Source organism: Montipora capricornis, chromosome 12, assembly GCF_036669925.1.
Source record: "Montipora capricornis isolate CH-2021 chromosome 12, ASM3666992v2, whole genome shotgun sequence".
In the NCBI taxonomy this organism is placed as follows: Eukaryota; Metazoa; Cnidaria; class Anthozoa; order Scleractinia; family Acroporidae; genus Montipora; species Montipora capricornis.
The window spans coordinates 21251817-21269316 of record NC_090894.1 but is presented as its reverse complement, the minus strand read 5'-3'; the positions used below and the strand labels follow the sequence as shown (position 1 = coordinate 21269316).

The following is a 17500-nucleotide window of genomic DNA, read 5'->3' as shown; positions in this document are numbered from 1 at the left end:
TGCAAAACAAGGGAATCACCAAGTAAGTTCCGGTTAGGAAGTGACGCACGCCACAAATTCAAGTTTAAGTTCAATTTCAAGTTTCACGCCTCCAAAACAAAAGATGCGATTGGTTCTTACCCAGCCCCATTGTTTATTAGGAAGGCTTACGGTTTTGCAAACGTTGGCCGCGAAGAACTTATATTTGAACAGACTTTACTGATTAGAGTGTAATGTGAAGTGCTAGGTTTCTACCCCGTATGAGCCATGTCGGCGTTAGCCCTACTAATGGAAATGGGCCCACACAAGGACAGAGAAAAACTCTGACCAGGGTGGGAATTAGATCACCGCTGTTCTACCGACTAAGCTACACGGTCAGACGGGAGCAGGCCGTGGGAACTGAAGATCTTAAAGTCACAGCAATGAACATGTACAAGTACAAGGAAGGATTACGTTTTTGCAAACGTTGGCCGTGAAGCACTTATATTTGAAAAGACTTAACTGATTACAGTGCCCTTCCTTGTACTTGTACATGTTCATTGCCGTGACTTTAATATCTTCAGTTTCCACAACCTGCTCCCGTCTGACCCTGTAGCTCAGTCGGTAAAGCAGCGGTGATCTAATCCGAAGGTCGTGGGTTCAATTCCCACCATGGTCAGAGTTTTTCTCTGTCCTTGTGTGGGCTCATTTCCATTAGCAGGGCTAACGCTCACATGGTTCATATGGGGTACAAAACTAGCACTTCACATTACACTCTAATCAGTTAAGTCTGTTCAAATATAAGTGCTTCACGGCCAACGTTTGCAAAAACGAAATCCTTCCTTGTACTTATACATAGACCTTTTTTCATAATGGCCTCCCGATAAAATATTCTTTTGTTTTAATACTGATAATCTTTTCTAGCCTCGCTGCAATGCGCAAAATTCAAAAGAATATGTTAACCAAAATGAGGCCAGTAGGTCCAGTTAACATAAATACAATAGAAGATCAAATCGATCACCATTTATGAAAGTGGTCTATCTTTAACATCTTCAGCTCTAATTCTGCCTGTTTTCCTTCTTTTTACAGCGGTAAGCTTGTCATTTAAGATGGGATATTGCGCCGTGTAATTGTTACGAAATGTCCAATGTCACTCTGAGGGATGGCCGTGAGTGTTGTGAAACACCAATAATTGCTTAACAAGATGCATTCATCGATGTGATGTAAAAGGTTACCATGGCAACAAAAGATCCATTTAAAAACACCCTATATTTTGTCCGTAAAGGCTTCTATCTCAACTCATTGACCCCCAAGTTTTATTGTTGTAAAGTGATTAAAAGTCAAAGGGGAAGATAAAACTCTCTGCAAAGTTTAAAAAAATTCTCTGGAGCCGATGCAGACCCATCTTTACAATTGGGACATTTAAGGTGGATCTGACCCTGTCCAGAGAGTCTTTAAACTTTGTAGACAGTTTAACCTAAGCTTAGTGATCATTTTCCAAGAATAAAAAAGGGGGCACACTTAGTTCGTTTTTCAGATACAAGCGTTTAAATACAAAATATAGGATGTTTTTAAATGGCTCTTTTGTTGTCGTGGTAGCCGCGTATCACGTCACATTGATGAGTGCATCTTGTTAAGCACTTATTGCTGTTTCATTTAATTTGGTACCAAAACTTTGCCCTTTTGTTGAACAGTGTTGTAGAGTTCATCTTTGTAGTAAGACATTCCCTCCAAATTGTTGAAACGGCTTGAGCCACCTTATAGTTATTAACACTGTCAAAATGCGTCACATTTTGACGTACAAGCGGTGGTGTAAAGTCGGCAAATACGTCACAAATCCTGGAAAGGGTGCCGAGTTTACGGGCTTCTTTGCCCAACAACTGGAGATAAAATGCAAAAATCATAGCCAAACCTCCTCCCAGCATGTCGCAATATACTGGAATATCATTTGTAGGCCCTGTTGATGAATCAAGAAAATTGTGTGAGCCTAAAACTTTGGTGACAAAAATATTCCATTTAAGGTAATTCCCTTGAAATTGTTCTACTATCAAACTTTTTTGGAAACTTGGCATAATTAACATTCATGATATGAACATTAAAAAATGCAATAAAAAAATGGGGTCACGTGCTTGTTTACGCGTCAGCAGGCTCGTAAAATGGGGTATTTGTACTGTTTTTGCGTTAAAAATTCGAATCACCTTCGTACAGAATTAAGTCTTGGTTACTTCAAAGACACAAAATTTTATTTTGAAAATAAAGCTTCTTTTATTTACATAAGCAGTAATGCTTCATTTACGCCGACTTTGATTCCCTGGATGTGGGAATACTGCACTTTTGGGACAGTTCCGTGGTTAGCTTGAAGTCCTCGCCTTGGGTAAAATACACCCAGTACGGAACTGTTTTCCAAAAAAATTCATGTTCTACTATCAAACTTTTTTTCTTCTTCAAGTATGCTCTTTATTAGGCTGTTCCTAGCACATACCTGAAAAAAAAATCGGGGGTCACAGTGCTCGTTTGAGAGAAAAGGAGCATTTATTTCGCTATCGGGTTTAGTTTGAGCGAAATCTCTTACGTTTTGTATGCGCACGTGCTCATGTGCGCGCGCTAATGACGCGAAAATCGTGCACAACAAAAACTGAAAGCATAGTTAGGGTCGATTTACACGATACGATTTTGTCGCATGCGACAAGCTCACGACCGGCCTACGACATGACTTACGATTGTCGCAGCGTTTTAAAACATGTTTTAAAATGCTACGACATTTTTTCTGACGTACATAACAATCGTAAATCATGTCGTGGGCCTGTCGTTAGCCGTTGTCACATGCGACAAAGTCGTACCGTGTAAGTCGGCCCTTAAGGGCCCACTGACGTATTTTTTGGGGTGCGTTACTAAGGATGTAATGGTCAAGTAACTTGAGAAAATTTGGCATTATTTTGGTCAGTTTCCAATTTTTGTAAGCAAATGACCCTAAATATGAAAACTCTAAATTTGTCTCCGTGCTACGCTATTTGGTTATTTAATCGATGGTTTGATAATTTGTATTCGTTTTTGCATCCAGCCAAGCATGGTTTTCTTTTTATTTTGAAAAATGTTCTTTTTAAAGACATAAACGATACGGAAATAGCCATACCTTTTTCAAAAAAGATGATTTGAAAAAATCAATGCTTTGCTATATTCTGTATTTGGGGGTGAAACGTGCCATGTAAAAAAATTAATTCAATTTAAAGACCGCCGGAAATTCAGCTTTTTTTTTTTTTGCATGCACGTATCATTCATGATGGCACTTTAAATAAAAAAGTTTCGGGGAAATTTATCTAGTACAATTTTTATCAGTGGAAAGTCCACGACTGTGCACCATCTCAGTTTTGTTTTGCGCTCATACACTATGCATGAATTACGTAACCAACACGTTTCTATGGGTTAGTTCCTCAGTACGGAGTAAACAACTATTGTGTTTTGTGCACGGTCAAGGCCAAAAAAGAGAACAAACATACAACAAAGAAATTTGCCGGGTTTCATTACCACTCCCCTACATTAACTATGCTGAAAGTAAACTATTAAGCTCACCCATGGACGGTATACGAATCCAGTAGATTCCATTCTTTGGCTTTTCTTCATTTGGGGCTTTGGCGAGAATATCTTTGCAGGAAGCTCCGGGATTAGTCCTCTTACCATATGTGCCACCAGTTTCCTTACTGAGCTGAACTATTTTCCACTCCGTACCTGAACAGAAGTATAATTCGTCTCCAGAAAACTTGAGCGCACCAGAATGAGAGACATCATTGCATGGACAGGAAGCATCTGATACTTTGAAAACAGTCGGCACGTTTTTGTTGCAGTCAAGGGCTTCTTCAACGCAACCTTGGCTCTTAACATTCTCAGTCAAGAAAAGAAGGCTCAGTGTTAGCACAATCACAGACATTTTCACATTTACTCATATGAAATTAATCGGCTCCTGTACTGACAAAACTGTAAATAAGTAAGCTGCTGTTCAGCCTTGCTGACGCAAGACGAAGCAAACTGGCGTGTTCATCAGCAGTTTCGGCGGGAAACCACAGGTTACCCAAGCACATAATTCACGTAAACACATAATCCGATTTGTAGAGTATATATGGGAAACATAAAATGCCAAAAAAATTGGCTAATCCTAGTTTACATCGTGGAAAATAAATGACATAAACTTACTTTTACTTCATTTTGTGTCCTTGTGTCGATTTGAGGCGCTCTGGGCTAATTTTGAAATTTGCTCGTATCCCTAACGAAGGATGTGCCAAGAAAAAACTAGACGTTAACTGGGCTACCTTTGGTACGTGTCTGTCCTCCTTAAATTATTGTACTCATTCCCAAACAAGTTATCAGTCCGTAAACGAAACAATATCTATTTTTAAAGTAGCTTCTTGTCGCTGCGAGCCACAAGGTGAGCGGCAACACTAATCTCGGCGGTCTTCCAGTGTTTGGTTGCGATCCCTGTGTGCTGTATGCCAGGAAAAATCTCGATTTCTCCCTGTCTGTCCCAATGATTTCGGAGTGGGCGGTTTTTATGTGAAGACAGATTGACTGTGTAATGCCAACTTCTGATAAATTTCCTAATGCTTTGACGTAGCGCTACCCGGAAAGCCATTCATATCATGCTCGGTGATTGATAAAATTCCCCGTTTTAGAGATTCCCCCTTTTGGTAATTCGTCCTTTTAGAGATTCCCTATTTTAGTAATTCCACCCTTTTAGAAATTCAGTTACAGTAATTCTCCCTTTTAGAGATTCCCTATTCAGGGCTGTCAACCCCCAAATATTGTCGGCTTCCCAAATTAACTTCATTTTACACCAGAATGACCACACAACAAGAATTCCTGTCATCGTTATGTCAGGGACGTAACAAGGTATATTTTTTCATAACTGATCCCGTATTTTTGCCCTAAATTTTGATCCCTGATCCAAAAAACATTGAGAAATTTGATCCCTGATCCCGCAAAAATTTGTTAATTCTGATCCCTGATCCCATATACCTCGTTACGACCCTGTTATGAAAACTTCTCCCAATATCAGAAAAAACCTTCCTATATCATTCCGGGCATGCAAACACGGCAAGCAACACACGCTGCAATCTCGTCCCCAGAGTCTGCTTTTCTTTTGGTCAGCACCATGCAAGAACTGCTGACCAAAAGAAAAGGGGACTCTGGGGACGAGATTGCACACTCCCATGTCAACAACTATATACGCAACTAAAGAAATTTCTCACAGGAGTTCAGGATAAAACCCTTATCTGAAGAATCTTTTCCTTGAATAATGAAGCAAAAAATGGACAACAAGCCTTCCTTCAAATAATTCTTGACTTACAAGAATTAGTCAAATTTCCAATTGTTTTTTTAACCTAAAGACTGTGCAGAGTTGAAAGCAAATATATAAAATTATAAATAGCCAGACAACCAACATCCACTCTTGGTGTTTGATTTAAGTTTGTTAATCCCTGGTATCCCACCAGAAAAAGTTACCAGAGTATTTGCCATTTGGTTTCAATGTTGTACATAACACCACATTAGTAAAATGTTATAAGTACATCTCACTTTGATATCCAATGTGAAGCGAAATATGCAATTATTGTTGTCGAAGTCCATCACTCTACCCAACTTTAGGCCTAGTTAGTCCTAGGGTTAGCCAAATTGAGGGTTTGGGGGTACTTTATTCGTTTCTGAGTAAGGGTAAATTGTTTAAAGATGCACCAAAACGCCATTTGCATTACTTTATGACTTCGATGCCACTGCAGGTTTCATTAAATATTCTACTGTGTCCTCCAGATAAATCCTATGCATTTCTACTACCCCCTGAAACCTACCAAAAATACAAGGAGAAGACCTTACACACAAAGACAATTAATTAGCAGGGGATTGACAGGTTTCCATTTTCGGACACAGGGAAAAAAAGAGAAATTCCACTCATATTCTGACTGGATTGCCTATGGCAAACCCAGTAAAAAGCGAAATTGCATTTACACAGTAGCTTCATGGTAATGGGTTAGGGTATCTCAAAATGGAATCAACATTTAAAAGTTTTAAATGTTTAACATGCCTCTCAAAGAAAGGGCAAGATAACCCATTGAACATGACCCAAATTTGAAATCTGTTTCATTTTTTTTAAAGTTATCTACAATGATCATCTCAGTTAATTGAATAAATAGATCTGAGAAGTTGAAAATAAACATGAAAAAAAATCAGGCTCAACAGGAAATTACGTAAGAATCTGGAACAAGATCAGATGAGCTCGGCAAAGGAAGAACCCATGCACACTGAATCTATCAACTAAGCAATCCAGCAAATTAGGAACTGATTAATTTTCGTAGTGGGTTCACAATTTACTGGAAGAGGTATATCCAGTGATGGGTTGATAATTATTAACTCAAGAAGAAAAAGTCTTTTAAAAAAGGTGGGGAAATTAAGGTGTTTAGCTGACCTTGAACAGAGCCTGGACCCAGAGCTTGGCTTAGCCAGAGTTGTCCTGGATAGTCTAGGGTTTTAATAATAAATAATGGGCTAAAATCATAAACAACAAATTTGTTTGCTATTTACGAGGCTTATTTAAGGCCACTTACGGTTGAATCTTACAAATTTGCTTTCAATCAAAGTTTTCTTAACCATACATAAACCTGAGGAAAGCTGTTAATTAAATATGTATTCTCTATTTTCGAGTGCCCCATAATACACTCTGTTTACCCCCCAAATTTTGCATAAACTATTGTTTTCAAATGCTCTTGATCAGGGTCACTGCATATTCCCAAGAGCATTTGAAAACAATAGTTTGTGCAAAATTTGGGGGGCAAACAAAGTGTATTATGAGGCATTCGAAAATAAAGAATAATATGTAATCTTTAAAAAATGAGCAGCAGTGTTTTAAGACCTGACAAAACATGTACTGTGAGATTTCTTTACGACTTCAAAAACATTCCACAAAAAGCATTTCCCTCAGGAGTCCAAACAAAGGTTTAATCTTTAATCTTTAATCTTTATCATCCTCATTGTAACAGATTACAGAAACGCCAAAGCCAGAGGCTTATACGGTGAGGGCCAGGTTGTAGGGTGATCCTATTCATGACAAAGTGAAACATAAAACAATAAGGTGAAATACAATAATAGCTTTTATAACATAAAAATAACTAATAAATAATAAGTAAATCTCTGCAATGAAGCTCAAAGTAACTTGTGAAAACTCCATAGACTTCTTATTAGCACAATATGGCCTATATATTGCCGAATATAATGTACCCCCACAGTTAAATTTAACCAACACCAAGAAAAAAGGGGATTGCAAGTGTTGTAGTCATAATCTCAGTCATAGGGCCGGGAGTTGTTGATCGGACAATTTGGATCAATCAAGTTGTTCAAAGTCTGATCAGTGCCAGTCTTGGGTTAATTAAGACAAAAAGTTAACCAAGATTGGCACTAATTTGAGCTTTGGACAACCTGGCCAATGGTTGCATATTCCCATTCAAACAATCTTTTTTTTGACTCGTTCTTTGACAAGGCTTTCAGTTAAAAAATCTGCTTTTCGAAATCAAACATATCCCAAATGTCTTGGCCACAATGACTGGAATGATGGATTGACTTCTTTCACTCCATTAAGTGATCAATTATTTCAGAACTCAACACCTCCGCCAATGCAAATTGGGGAATTTCTAAGCCCCGAACTTTTAGAGTATAACAAGCGGCTTCAACCTTACTCAAACTTGCTTTCATAACTCTGACTTTCGACGAGACATCCCGGTAAACGTTTCCCAACGAAAGAAAGGTATTGTGCAGTTGCCGAAGGAAGTTGCACACCTGAAAACAGGTATTTCTGTCTCCATTTGCAGCGCTGTTGATGCACAAACGCATTAATTCACCAGTCAAATCAGCAATTCCAAGAACGTAGTCAAAAGGGTTAAACTCCAGGTCCCTTCCTCCTTCCTTTGAGAATGCACACATTTCCTTGACCTCCTCAAATGAAATCAAAGTTCTGTGCCTGAGATAATGACAGAATGACAATGCTTCAATGTATTCTTGCACACCGGGAGAAAAAGCTCGATCGAACTGAAAGGGATCTTCCCCCGCCAGCTCCGAAGCAATCTTCTTCAAGAGTTCTTGAACTCCTAAGAATTTTTCGTCTGCTTCTTTAAAAATCTTGTCAAGGTTGCCTGCCCCAACAGCCCTTTGTAAAAGGAAGATAATTCTCTTGCTTGCTATGGTCACGTCTCGGCCATACTTAACCAAGCGCTCGTATTTATCGTGGCGCGAATCCAGCACTTTCTGATAGCCTCTGAATGACGCTAGGACTAAGGAGTTTTCGTCGATTTTTTTCGAGGGATTAATGTCCTCGTTTGCTTGCATACAACCACGTTTTTCACTTTTCTGCACCTCCATGTATTCCTCCATGTTGCAACCCAATGTCAAGCTAGATCAATTTATCTGATTGGCTATTTCATTACCCAATAGAATCAACTCTTATTAGACCTTTAATGCTCAAATTTCTTGAAAATTTGACGTGATGATGATCCCGCCAACTTTGAGCGCTTTAGTTTTCTTGATCAAATTAGTGAGCAGCCGTAAATGCGTGGAGGAGACCCTTTACTGTACTGATCCCGTGTCGGCCATATTCAAGATCGGAAATTTTTCTTGTTGTAATAACTCTGAACACGGAGGAGCCTTAAAGTTTCTCAGCGATAAGTTGCTGGTCTGTATTGAAGGCGAATTATGGGGAACCCTTATGTTCAAAGGGGCTAAAAAAAATGTTTCTGAGTTTAATTCGGAATATTCTTGCAAAGATGTCCAGTATAAGAACGGCGATGGAGTATATTGGCTTCGTCTTAAAGGTAAATTCCTTTTCAACTAGTTCTGGCATTTCTTAATTTTAGTTGAAATATAGGCTTTAATACGTAACAGTGATCTTATATTTATATGACGCTAGTGAAAACTGCAAACCAAAAGCTTGAACAAACTTTGTCAAGTTCGTTTTATTAATCATTTAAGTCTTACTCCTTAACAATATTATTATTCACTGAAGTCAAGATTGATAGCACGGGACATCCGCGGCGAAGTAAGGACGGTGTCTACTATTGTTATTGCGCATACGTTCTGCGCACCTCGAGGTGCTTATAATATTTTTGCGCGGTTTCGGAGAAAGCAGAATTTAGCAAGTGCTCTTGGTATCCAAAAAGAAAATTGGGGGTAACCACGCATTTTTCAGAGATAATAAATCTTCAATTTGCTGGAAAAAAAGCCATACGTTGCTTTGTATTTTAACGCTTTTTACAAATATTGTTGATTACTCTTCGAAAAATGCGTGGATACCGCCAATTTTCTTTTTAGATTTCAGTAACACTTGTTAAGATCTGCTTTTCCCACATATTCAGTAAACCACACAAAAAGACCTTTGAATTAGTAGGCACTGTCCTTAATCAAATGGTGACAAGTGAAATTAGGGCATAATTTCACGCACCCTTTGTCCAAAATTTCAATTATTTGATTTTGGACAAGAAAAGGTTGTGCACTGTGACTTGTTTTGAACCAGAGGCAAACAGCAATTCGGAAATGAGATATCACGTTACCGGAAGCCATTTCTTTTTTTGGCTTCCTCCACTGAGAGGTGAAGACCTGTGACTTGACCAAATTTAAGCACTAATCACTGAGTTATGTGGTTAATATTTACCAAGAAAATTAAAGAGAGGAAAAACCAAATTTAAAGACTGTACTTACGTTGGATTCTTTTAACATAAATGCTACAGGGCGGGATAATTGGGAGCCATCCCATATTATTATCAATACGGAGGCCAAATGACAAACTACCCCCATAAAATGCACCTTTTTGCCGGTCAAACGGGAAATGCCCGGTCTGAAAATGCATTTACTGCCCTGATTCTGATTGGCTGCAGAGATGTCAAACAACTTTGCTCGGCCAATGGCTGAGGAGCCATTTCAATGCCAATGTTGGTGCGAAATTTTGTGGATGAGTTTTTTTGCTGTTTTTTATCAATTAGATTGTTTACGTGATCATATTTTAGCAACAACTTACCATACCTTAGTGTCATGCTACATCTCCGTTCTACATTTTTTTCTTATTAAATGAATTTGTGCTTGGGCACAAATGATGCTTCTCGGGCCACAAATAAATTATATACCCTTAAAAAGTTATGTGATTGTCCTATTAAAGCCTTGAATACAATAATTATTAAATGTTCTTAATTTGCGGAAGAGTGTTAAGATCTTTCCAATCCAGTTGTTGTAATAAGCACCTAGCAACAGCATCATAGCTGCCTGAGGAAGTCAAAATGCTAGCTGTAGTTCTCAAGTTTTTGCATCTTTTTGCTTGATAGGTACAGAAAATGTCTTTCCTGTGTATTGTGACATGGTTGCAGGAGGTTAGTAAAATGTAAAATGTTAGGAATCTTGGCAACTCTCAGATACTGGATTATGGGCTTTTCAGAACGTGGGAAAAACTTGTCAACTTTTGGCTTAGTAAAAGAGCTTTCATTCTTGGAGAATTTGGCTAATTTACACATGATTCACTGGACTTTCAAAGGTAGCTCATTCGGAGCTAATTTCCTTGTAAAGTCATTCACTTATCATTCGCTTTCACATGTGAATCGTAAAGAAGGCAAAAAACAGTCACCTGCATTTTTAATGCAACAGTTACCAAACCCCTTTTTTTCTCTCACTCTTGCCTGGTTTACTCAATCTCGAACCTGGAAGGATTTAATAGGCAAGTGTCGATTGTTCAATTGTCAGGAACGTTTAAAATTTATGTTTCCTAATCCAAAGAATCAGCCTTGCATCAAATAATAATTCTGCTCAAAAATGTGGTTTTGTGATGCTTTTATTTTTCTTATTTTGCTTCTTCAAGTTTTTTGAAATCTCTGAAAATCTCAAGGGGAAATGGAGGATGGGACTGTAACCCTCTATCATGTGACTTCATTCATCATAAGAGTCAGTCCAGTCTCTCTCTTTTGCTGCTTGCAAATGCGAGGATGGTCTGGGGAGAGATACCATTATCAGCTGTGTTGATAATAATAACTGTTATATACCTAGACTTTCGCTCAACAAAATGAGCACTGTGATTGGTTGATTCTTGGTCACGTGGCCCTGATCAAATTCAAATGTATCCCGACCTTGATACAATTCCGCAGTTGTTGCCCGCTCCGGATGTTTTGCTGCGATTGTTGCAGGAAAAGTCTAAATATATAACAAAGCACTTACTGTCTGGTCCCTCGGGAAACTAGTTCGTTTTGTTTTCCCTAGAGTCCTAATGTTTCCCTTGACTTCGTCTCGGGAAGCATGAGGACTCTCGGGAAAACAAAACCAACTGTTTCCCTCGGGACCATACATTAAGTGTAAATTATTGATCACCGGAAAGAAATTAGAACGCTGAGGTTTTGAGCGTTCTTGCTTCGTCAGAGTGAATAATTTTGGGGTGGTAAGTGTTTGTAATTGCATTGGGCCCGAGGGCAATTAAGGATAAATTTCACGCGTATTTTGAAAGTTTGTAAAAAATGCGCGACCCAGGCAATTTGGAAAACTTGAAGACAAGTGAAATTAATCCTTAATTGCACAAGGGCACATTGCGATCTCATGTTTATCACATAAAGGGCAAAATTGTACAGCGCTGCGACAAATAACAATCAACACGCTCCCATTTGTTAAAGTTCAGTTCAACAAATCATTACTGTCAACAAAAATAGCACTTAAAAGGTATTTTAATATTTGGACAAAAAGGTAGTTTAATCTGGAAGAAGATTCTGTTGTAACTCCGCTTGCTCTGGATAAACAACTGTTAACCAATCAGGATCAAGTAATCATGCCCTCTTGATTACCAAAAGTGCCCTGTGTGCCCAAAAATGCCCCTTGTCTCAGCCAATCAGCATTCAGTAATTTTTGCCCCGTATGTGATAAGTAGTAACGACTTCACCATTATACCCCTCTCCCACATGAAAATTCACGTTAGTCTTGGTGCTGCTTACAGCATTCTGGCAACATTTGCAAGGAAAATTTGAGGCTTCAGAAGAAAAAAATTTTGATGATTTTGTTAACAACAATTTCAAGAAATGATAACAAAAGTGCTATGCAAACTATTCAGAGAGTTATTTTAGTAACATTTGACAATTGATAAGCAAAATAGATTTGCTATTTATGTTTAATAAGTATTTATCAACATAAAGTGTATTTGAAATAAGAAGAGCTCTAAAATGAAACTAAAATAAAACCGCTTCATCCCTTTGATGCACAACACCATAGGAAACACGGTTCGTGATAGAAATGTGTCAAAAAATGAAGGAAAAGGGTTGGGGGGGGGGGGGGTGGGCGGTCCTCGCCCCCACTCAATCTGCCCTTGAATGTACTAATCATAAATAAATGGGACAACTTGGCAATATTTTAGAGACTGTACCTAGAGAGGATACAATTTTACAATCTTTTGAGGAATGAAATTTTTCTGATGCCCGCAAAAATTCAATGTTCAGTTTGTAGAAAGTCAGCAAAGAAAGGTATTATTATAAAATATTACAAATAGAAAATCAAAATCCGGTTGTTTTTGACTGTCTCACAAAATCTTGACGAACTGTAACGAAAATGAAACTGATTTAATTAAATTGATTCGGCCCCCTTTTTCTAGATATTCTAGATCCGCCACTGACGTAGTAGTTTAAAATTCACAGAGTACGCCAATTAAGCAGCCCCGCCTGTAGTAACTCTGCTACTACCGAAGCTACTCTCCTGGATAAAACCAGTTGATATTTCCGTAGGTTGGACTATGGTATTCAAGATAGTCGGCGGTCTTCATGGTTCAGAGGTTTCGGATGCGTATGATTTTCGCTTGCCAATCGCTGAGTACGTAAGGGCAGCTCTTCAAGTTAACGTTTCAGACGAACACAAGGGTCACTATAAAAACCGATTAGCAACGGACTGGGCATGGGGAAATTTTATTCCATCTCAGGTTAGTATTGCTAAATTGGTCCAACTTTGGATTTCGGGAAATTTTCGGGGTTTTCGTTTGAGGCCGGAGGCCAGACGTTTCGTCCGCCAGACCGGTGGTTTCCCATTCCATGTCCGGTACTTTGATGCCAATTTTTTAGGGGTAATTGTTTCATTTTTTATTATAATTTTATTCCTTACTTTTTAACGAGAATTGGAGTGAACTCCAGCCTTGCCTGGGAACAGTTCCAGAAACACTGGAAACAGCGTTTCTGAGGTGTTCTATTTTAAAAATTTCCTGGGGGGGGGGGGGATGCCTCCAAATCCGCCTAGGGGGCTTGCGCCTTCACGTCGGGTGCTTTCAGAGATATGTCGTCTACTTTAAAACTGTCGAAAAGCCTGTGGGAATCGGGACACATCTCACACAAAGAGTTTCCTTCGCGATGGGCAGGACAGACTTAAATTACTGATAATGGTTCTTTAAGGTAATTCCTAAGTATTGCATTGCGTATCCCTACTGCGCACGATTTTCGCGTCATTAGCGCGCGCACACGAGCACGTGCACGTACAAAACGTAAGAGATTTCCCTCAAACTAAGCCCAATAGCGAAATAAATGCTCCTTTTCTCTCAAACGAGCACGGTGACCCCCGATTTTTTTTCAGGTATTTGCTAAGAACAGTCAAAAGTTTAATAGTAGAACATGAATTCTTTTGGAAAACAGTTCCGTACTGAGTGTATTTTGGCCAAGGCGAGAGCTTCAAGGTAACCACGGAACTGTGCCAAAAAGTGCACTATTCCTACAACCAGGCAATAAAAAACGGTGTAAATGAAGCAATACTGCTTACGTGAATAAAAGAAGCTTTATTTTCAAAATAAAATTTTGTGTCTTTCAAGTAACCAAGACTAATTCTGTATGAAGGTGATTCGATTTTTTAACGCGCAACCAGTAAAAATACCCCATTTTAAGAGCCTGCTGACGCGTAAACAAGCACGGTGACCCCATTTTTTTATTGCATTTTTTTGATGTTCATATCATGAATGTTAGTTATGCCAAGTTTTCAAAAAAGTTTGATAGTAGAACAATTTCAAGGGAATTACCTTAAAAGAACGGAGAGCTAGAGTCCCACATGATTGGTTTCCACTGGCTTGTCATGGAATTAGGGAGCTTTAGCAACGATGACGGGAACGGCAACGAGAACGTCATGTAAAAACATAAATTCACGTTATTGCGATCACTTCGCGAGTATTCCAAGCCTTTTAATATGACAAACGTGTTTCAGTCCCTCAGAAATGAAACCGTTACAGTGTTCAGTTCACTTTATTTTTGCCACTTTTGTTATTTTAAATTACAAAATAAATATATATTAAACTACAAGAGATATTAAATAATCAATAAAGGAAAAGCATAAGAAGATCTTTTCCATTCACTTTGACCGGCGAAGGGGTTTGAGACATTCATCATCGTCACTTCTGTCTTCTTCTGGCTGATCTTCAGGCCTACTTGTTGTGTGCAGGGAAAGGTAAAAATATGCAAAATGGTGTGGTTTATAAAAGTACCTGGAGGTTGGAGCAAAATTATTGTAGGAAGAGAAGGAAACAATTATACGTTAAAAACTACTCGGATCGTTGCTATGGCACCCTGTTAAGTGAAGAGATTTGAAATCCCATTTCGCAGGGAAAGAACTGTATAAGCCTTTTTTTTTTCAATAAACCGCGTATCCCGACCATTTCCTGGACGTGTGGACTTCAATTCGAAAGAAATTCACCAGAATCAAAACCCCAACTGCAAAGCAAGTAGCACTATTATTTTATGTCAATTCCGGCAATTTCCGGCGTCATCGATGTTGGCCTACGTGTAGCCGTACCCTACCCCCCCCCCCCCCCCCCCGAAGGAAAAAACGTTCCCTCCTCCCGTTTTTTCCTTCGGGGGGTAGGGTACGGCTACACGTAGGCTACATCGATGTTGTCGTTTTTGAAGCTCTTTATTGTTGCTGTAAGCTCCTTTTAGGTTAATGCATAGCTTCATTATCTTAACACCCTTTATGTTATCACCAGGTGGTAGGGTACGGCTTCACGTAGGCTACATCGATGTTGTCGTTTTTGAAGCTCTTTATTGTTGCTGTAAGCTCCTTTTAGGTTAATGCATAGCTTCATTATCTTAACACCCTTATGTTATCACCAGGTGAGAGTTGCCCTATTCGAAAGTGGCAGTTTAGTGAAAGAGCTGGTCTTCGGAGTGGCAGGATCAAGTTGGTATACGTGGTTTTCAGCCGATACACTGATTAGCTCATCTTGGCCAGACCTCAAGAATGAAAAACAAGACCAGTTCTCCATCAAGGGCAGTTGTACATTTGGCACTACAGATTGTGACACCTTTGTTATAAACAGAGATTTTCCCAATTGCGCGAATGCTACCGGGTGGATTATGATCACACGTGGACCACCTCAGTGTGACTGGAAAAACGCGACTACAAGCTACAGATACATCCTTTACAGCAAAGGGAGTACCTATGCTAAATGGGCCAGTGAAAGTGAGTTAAAGTAATAAGTTCCAAAAATTGTTAGTAGCCGGTAAATTGCGGTGTCTACTATTAAACGAAAGCCGGTGGTCTTGCGTAACCGTTTATCTTAAACTGAGAGATCACCGAGGAGAACGCATGTTTTATGAGTCAATGAGTCATGAGTCAATGGACTCACAGTCAGTATAGCAATAATTTGTTGATTAAGCCTAAGCCCTCGTTTCAGTGATTAGGCCTAAGCACTCTCTGAAATTTTAGCTTTCATTTTATGGTTTAATTAACTGCACTAACTCGTTGACTCATTGACTCATGACTCATTAATTGACTCATTGACTCATAAATACTTGACACTCATCACCGAGAGTCCACTAAAGAAAATCATTAATATGGACCAGCAGAAAATAATGAGGTAGAGAGGGACAATCCATACGTCACGACACCATTCGTAAAACGAGGTGCACGTCACAACGGCGTAATTCGCGATGGCAAGCTGCTCTTTGCTTGCACATAAAAGCACTTTCAGTAGCCTTCACACTTGACACAGCTGATCCGGCTAAAGCGAAGTAACTGCATGTCTGTACAACTTGTACTCGTTCTCGAAGTCGCGCTCTACGTATTTAGGTAAGCGTATAATACGAGTTCCTGTCTTCAGAAAACACTATTATAATGGCTAAAACCACACTAATTCTTTGGCAAAATATCAGCATTTTTGGCTGCTTTTCAGGCTTGAAAACCCCCCAAATTATTGACCCAACACTTGAGGATTGTTAGTATATGATTATTCATTACATCTTTAAACTAAAAGAAACAGTTTTGAAACAAACGCAGTTTCCTTGTGACAAACTCGTACTTATCGTTTTCGATTTAAAGTCGTCGGAGACCAACTTGCCGGGACGAGTTGAGCAGGCCGAGCTGCACAGTACGGATGCACAGTAATCAAAATCCCAGAACTCGCCTCGAAGTCGCACTCGCTGTTGATGCTAACGTTCTCTAATATCCTTACGAGGTAGCACTAGTGAGGTGAAGTGAATTTAAGTGACACCCTTAACTATTAGAGGGTAACGTGAAGTGCTAGTTTTCTACTCCTATGAATCATGGTTAGTCTCTTATTTCTCCTTTCAGACGAGGTTGGAGTCGCTGACGTGCTCGCAGTTTTCTTGAGATAAGGTAAGATTTAAATGGGAGCTTGGAGCAACATTCGAAAGTACTTTTTTGCAAAGTCTTTGAAGTCATCTTTATTCGTAAAACATATTTCGACCATGGCTTGCCGGGAAAAGGAAACCCGTCTCTCATGCACCGCTCCCAAGATGTAAATGTAGAAGGGTCGAACTGACTCCATCAATTCCATATCCCGTGCGATGACTGTGATAATTTTTTGAAGGGGAGGGGGGGGGGGTATTTATTTCTTTTTGTTGTTTTGAGGTTTTTAAAAAAAGGACTCGACAAATTACATGTGACAGATACAGAAACAAACACGAAATTAAGGAAACTTAAAAAAAGAAACGAAAACGTGAAGAAACGGCTGAACATGAAGCTGCGTTTTAATAAGAGTTACAGACTATTTGCAACAATACCATATATAAAGCATCTCGTTTACGTGAAATGGCAAACCCGAAACGGTGGGCTGCTGCTTCAGTGTCATAAAAGCTTGGAAATTAATGTTATTCCAACTCGTCTCTCTCTTTTGAAAAGTTACTTGATACCTGCAGCTATAACAAGTAAGAAATGAGCTCGTATCAAACGAGTTTCTTCCATTTTTGGCAAAATGCAACGTTTAGTCGGCCGACGTTTGCCGTTCGCCGTAAACGTGATAAGTAATCTCTCAAACAACTGTGGACAATACTGACGTCACGGCCACACCAAACCTCAGTTTAGAACTCGTTTGAAGTAGCACCAAAAAGCGGTTTTTCTTTGCAAAAAGGAGAACTCTTCTTTGCCAGAGTAAGCTTGCCGAACTAACCGCAAAGCTAGAAGGCAAGAATATTATATTATGAATTCAAAGAGGAAAAATAATCTTGCGACACGTATCTGAGCACATTTCCTTGACGTTCTGAGGCAAACCACAACGTGAAATGATTTTGACGACGAAGTA

The 17500-nt window shown here is 39.2% G+C and overlaps 3 protein-coding genes across 3 annotated transcripts in view; 1 reads left to right on the top strand and 2 right to left on the bottom strand.

Moving 5' to 3' along the window:
* LOC138027744 (uncharacterized) overlaps positions 1-4000 on the bottom strand; it is a 61554-nt gene extending 57554 nt beyond the window's left edge. Inside the window, exons 1-2 of the mRNA XM_068875349.1 lie at positions 3529-4000; positions 1871-1915 (exon numbers count right to left, since the gene is read on the bottom strand). Of these exons, the coding sequence (XP_068731450.1) occupies positions 1871-1915; positions 3529-3883 (400 nt within the window). The 5' untranslated portion in view covers positions 3884-4000. The remainder of the gene's footprint in view (positions 1-1870; positions 1916-3528) is intronic.
* A 2929-nt stretch (positions 4001-6929) lies between these two features.
* Positions 6930-8386, bottom strand: LOC138027985 (translin-associated protein X-like). The gene has a single exon (XM_068875618.1). It carries the CDS (start codon positions 8359-8361, stop codon positions 7561-7563), a length of 801 nt encoding a protein of 266 aa, XP_068731719.1. The 5' UTR covers positions 8362-8386; the 3' UTR covers positions 6930-7560.
* Positions 8387-8464: 78 nt separating this feature from the next.
* The window catches only part of LOC138027984 (uncharacterized), a 10386-nt gene continuing 1350 nt past the window's right edge, over positions 8465-17500 (top strand). Inside the window, exons 1-5 of the mRNA XM_068875616.1 lie at positions 8465-8798; positions 10299-10343; positions 12720-12910; positions 15072-15420; positions 16531-16575. Of these exons, the coding sequence (XP_068731717.1) occupies positions 8474-8798; positions 10299-10343; positions 12720-12910; positions 15072-15420; positions 16531-16574 (954 nt within the window). The 5' untranslated portion in view covers positions 8465-8473 and the 3' untranslated portion in view covers position 16575. The remainder of the gene's footprint in view (positions 8799-10298; positions 10344-12719; positions 12911-15071; positions 15421-16530; positions 16576-17500) is intronic.

Coding starts and splice junctions, on each gene's coding strand:
- LOC138027985 (XM_068875618.1), bottom strand. CDS start 8,361: ATGGAGGAATACATGGAGGTGCAGAAAAGTGAAAAACGTGGTTGTATG.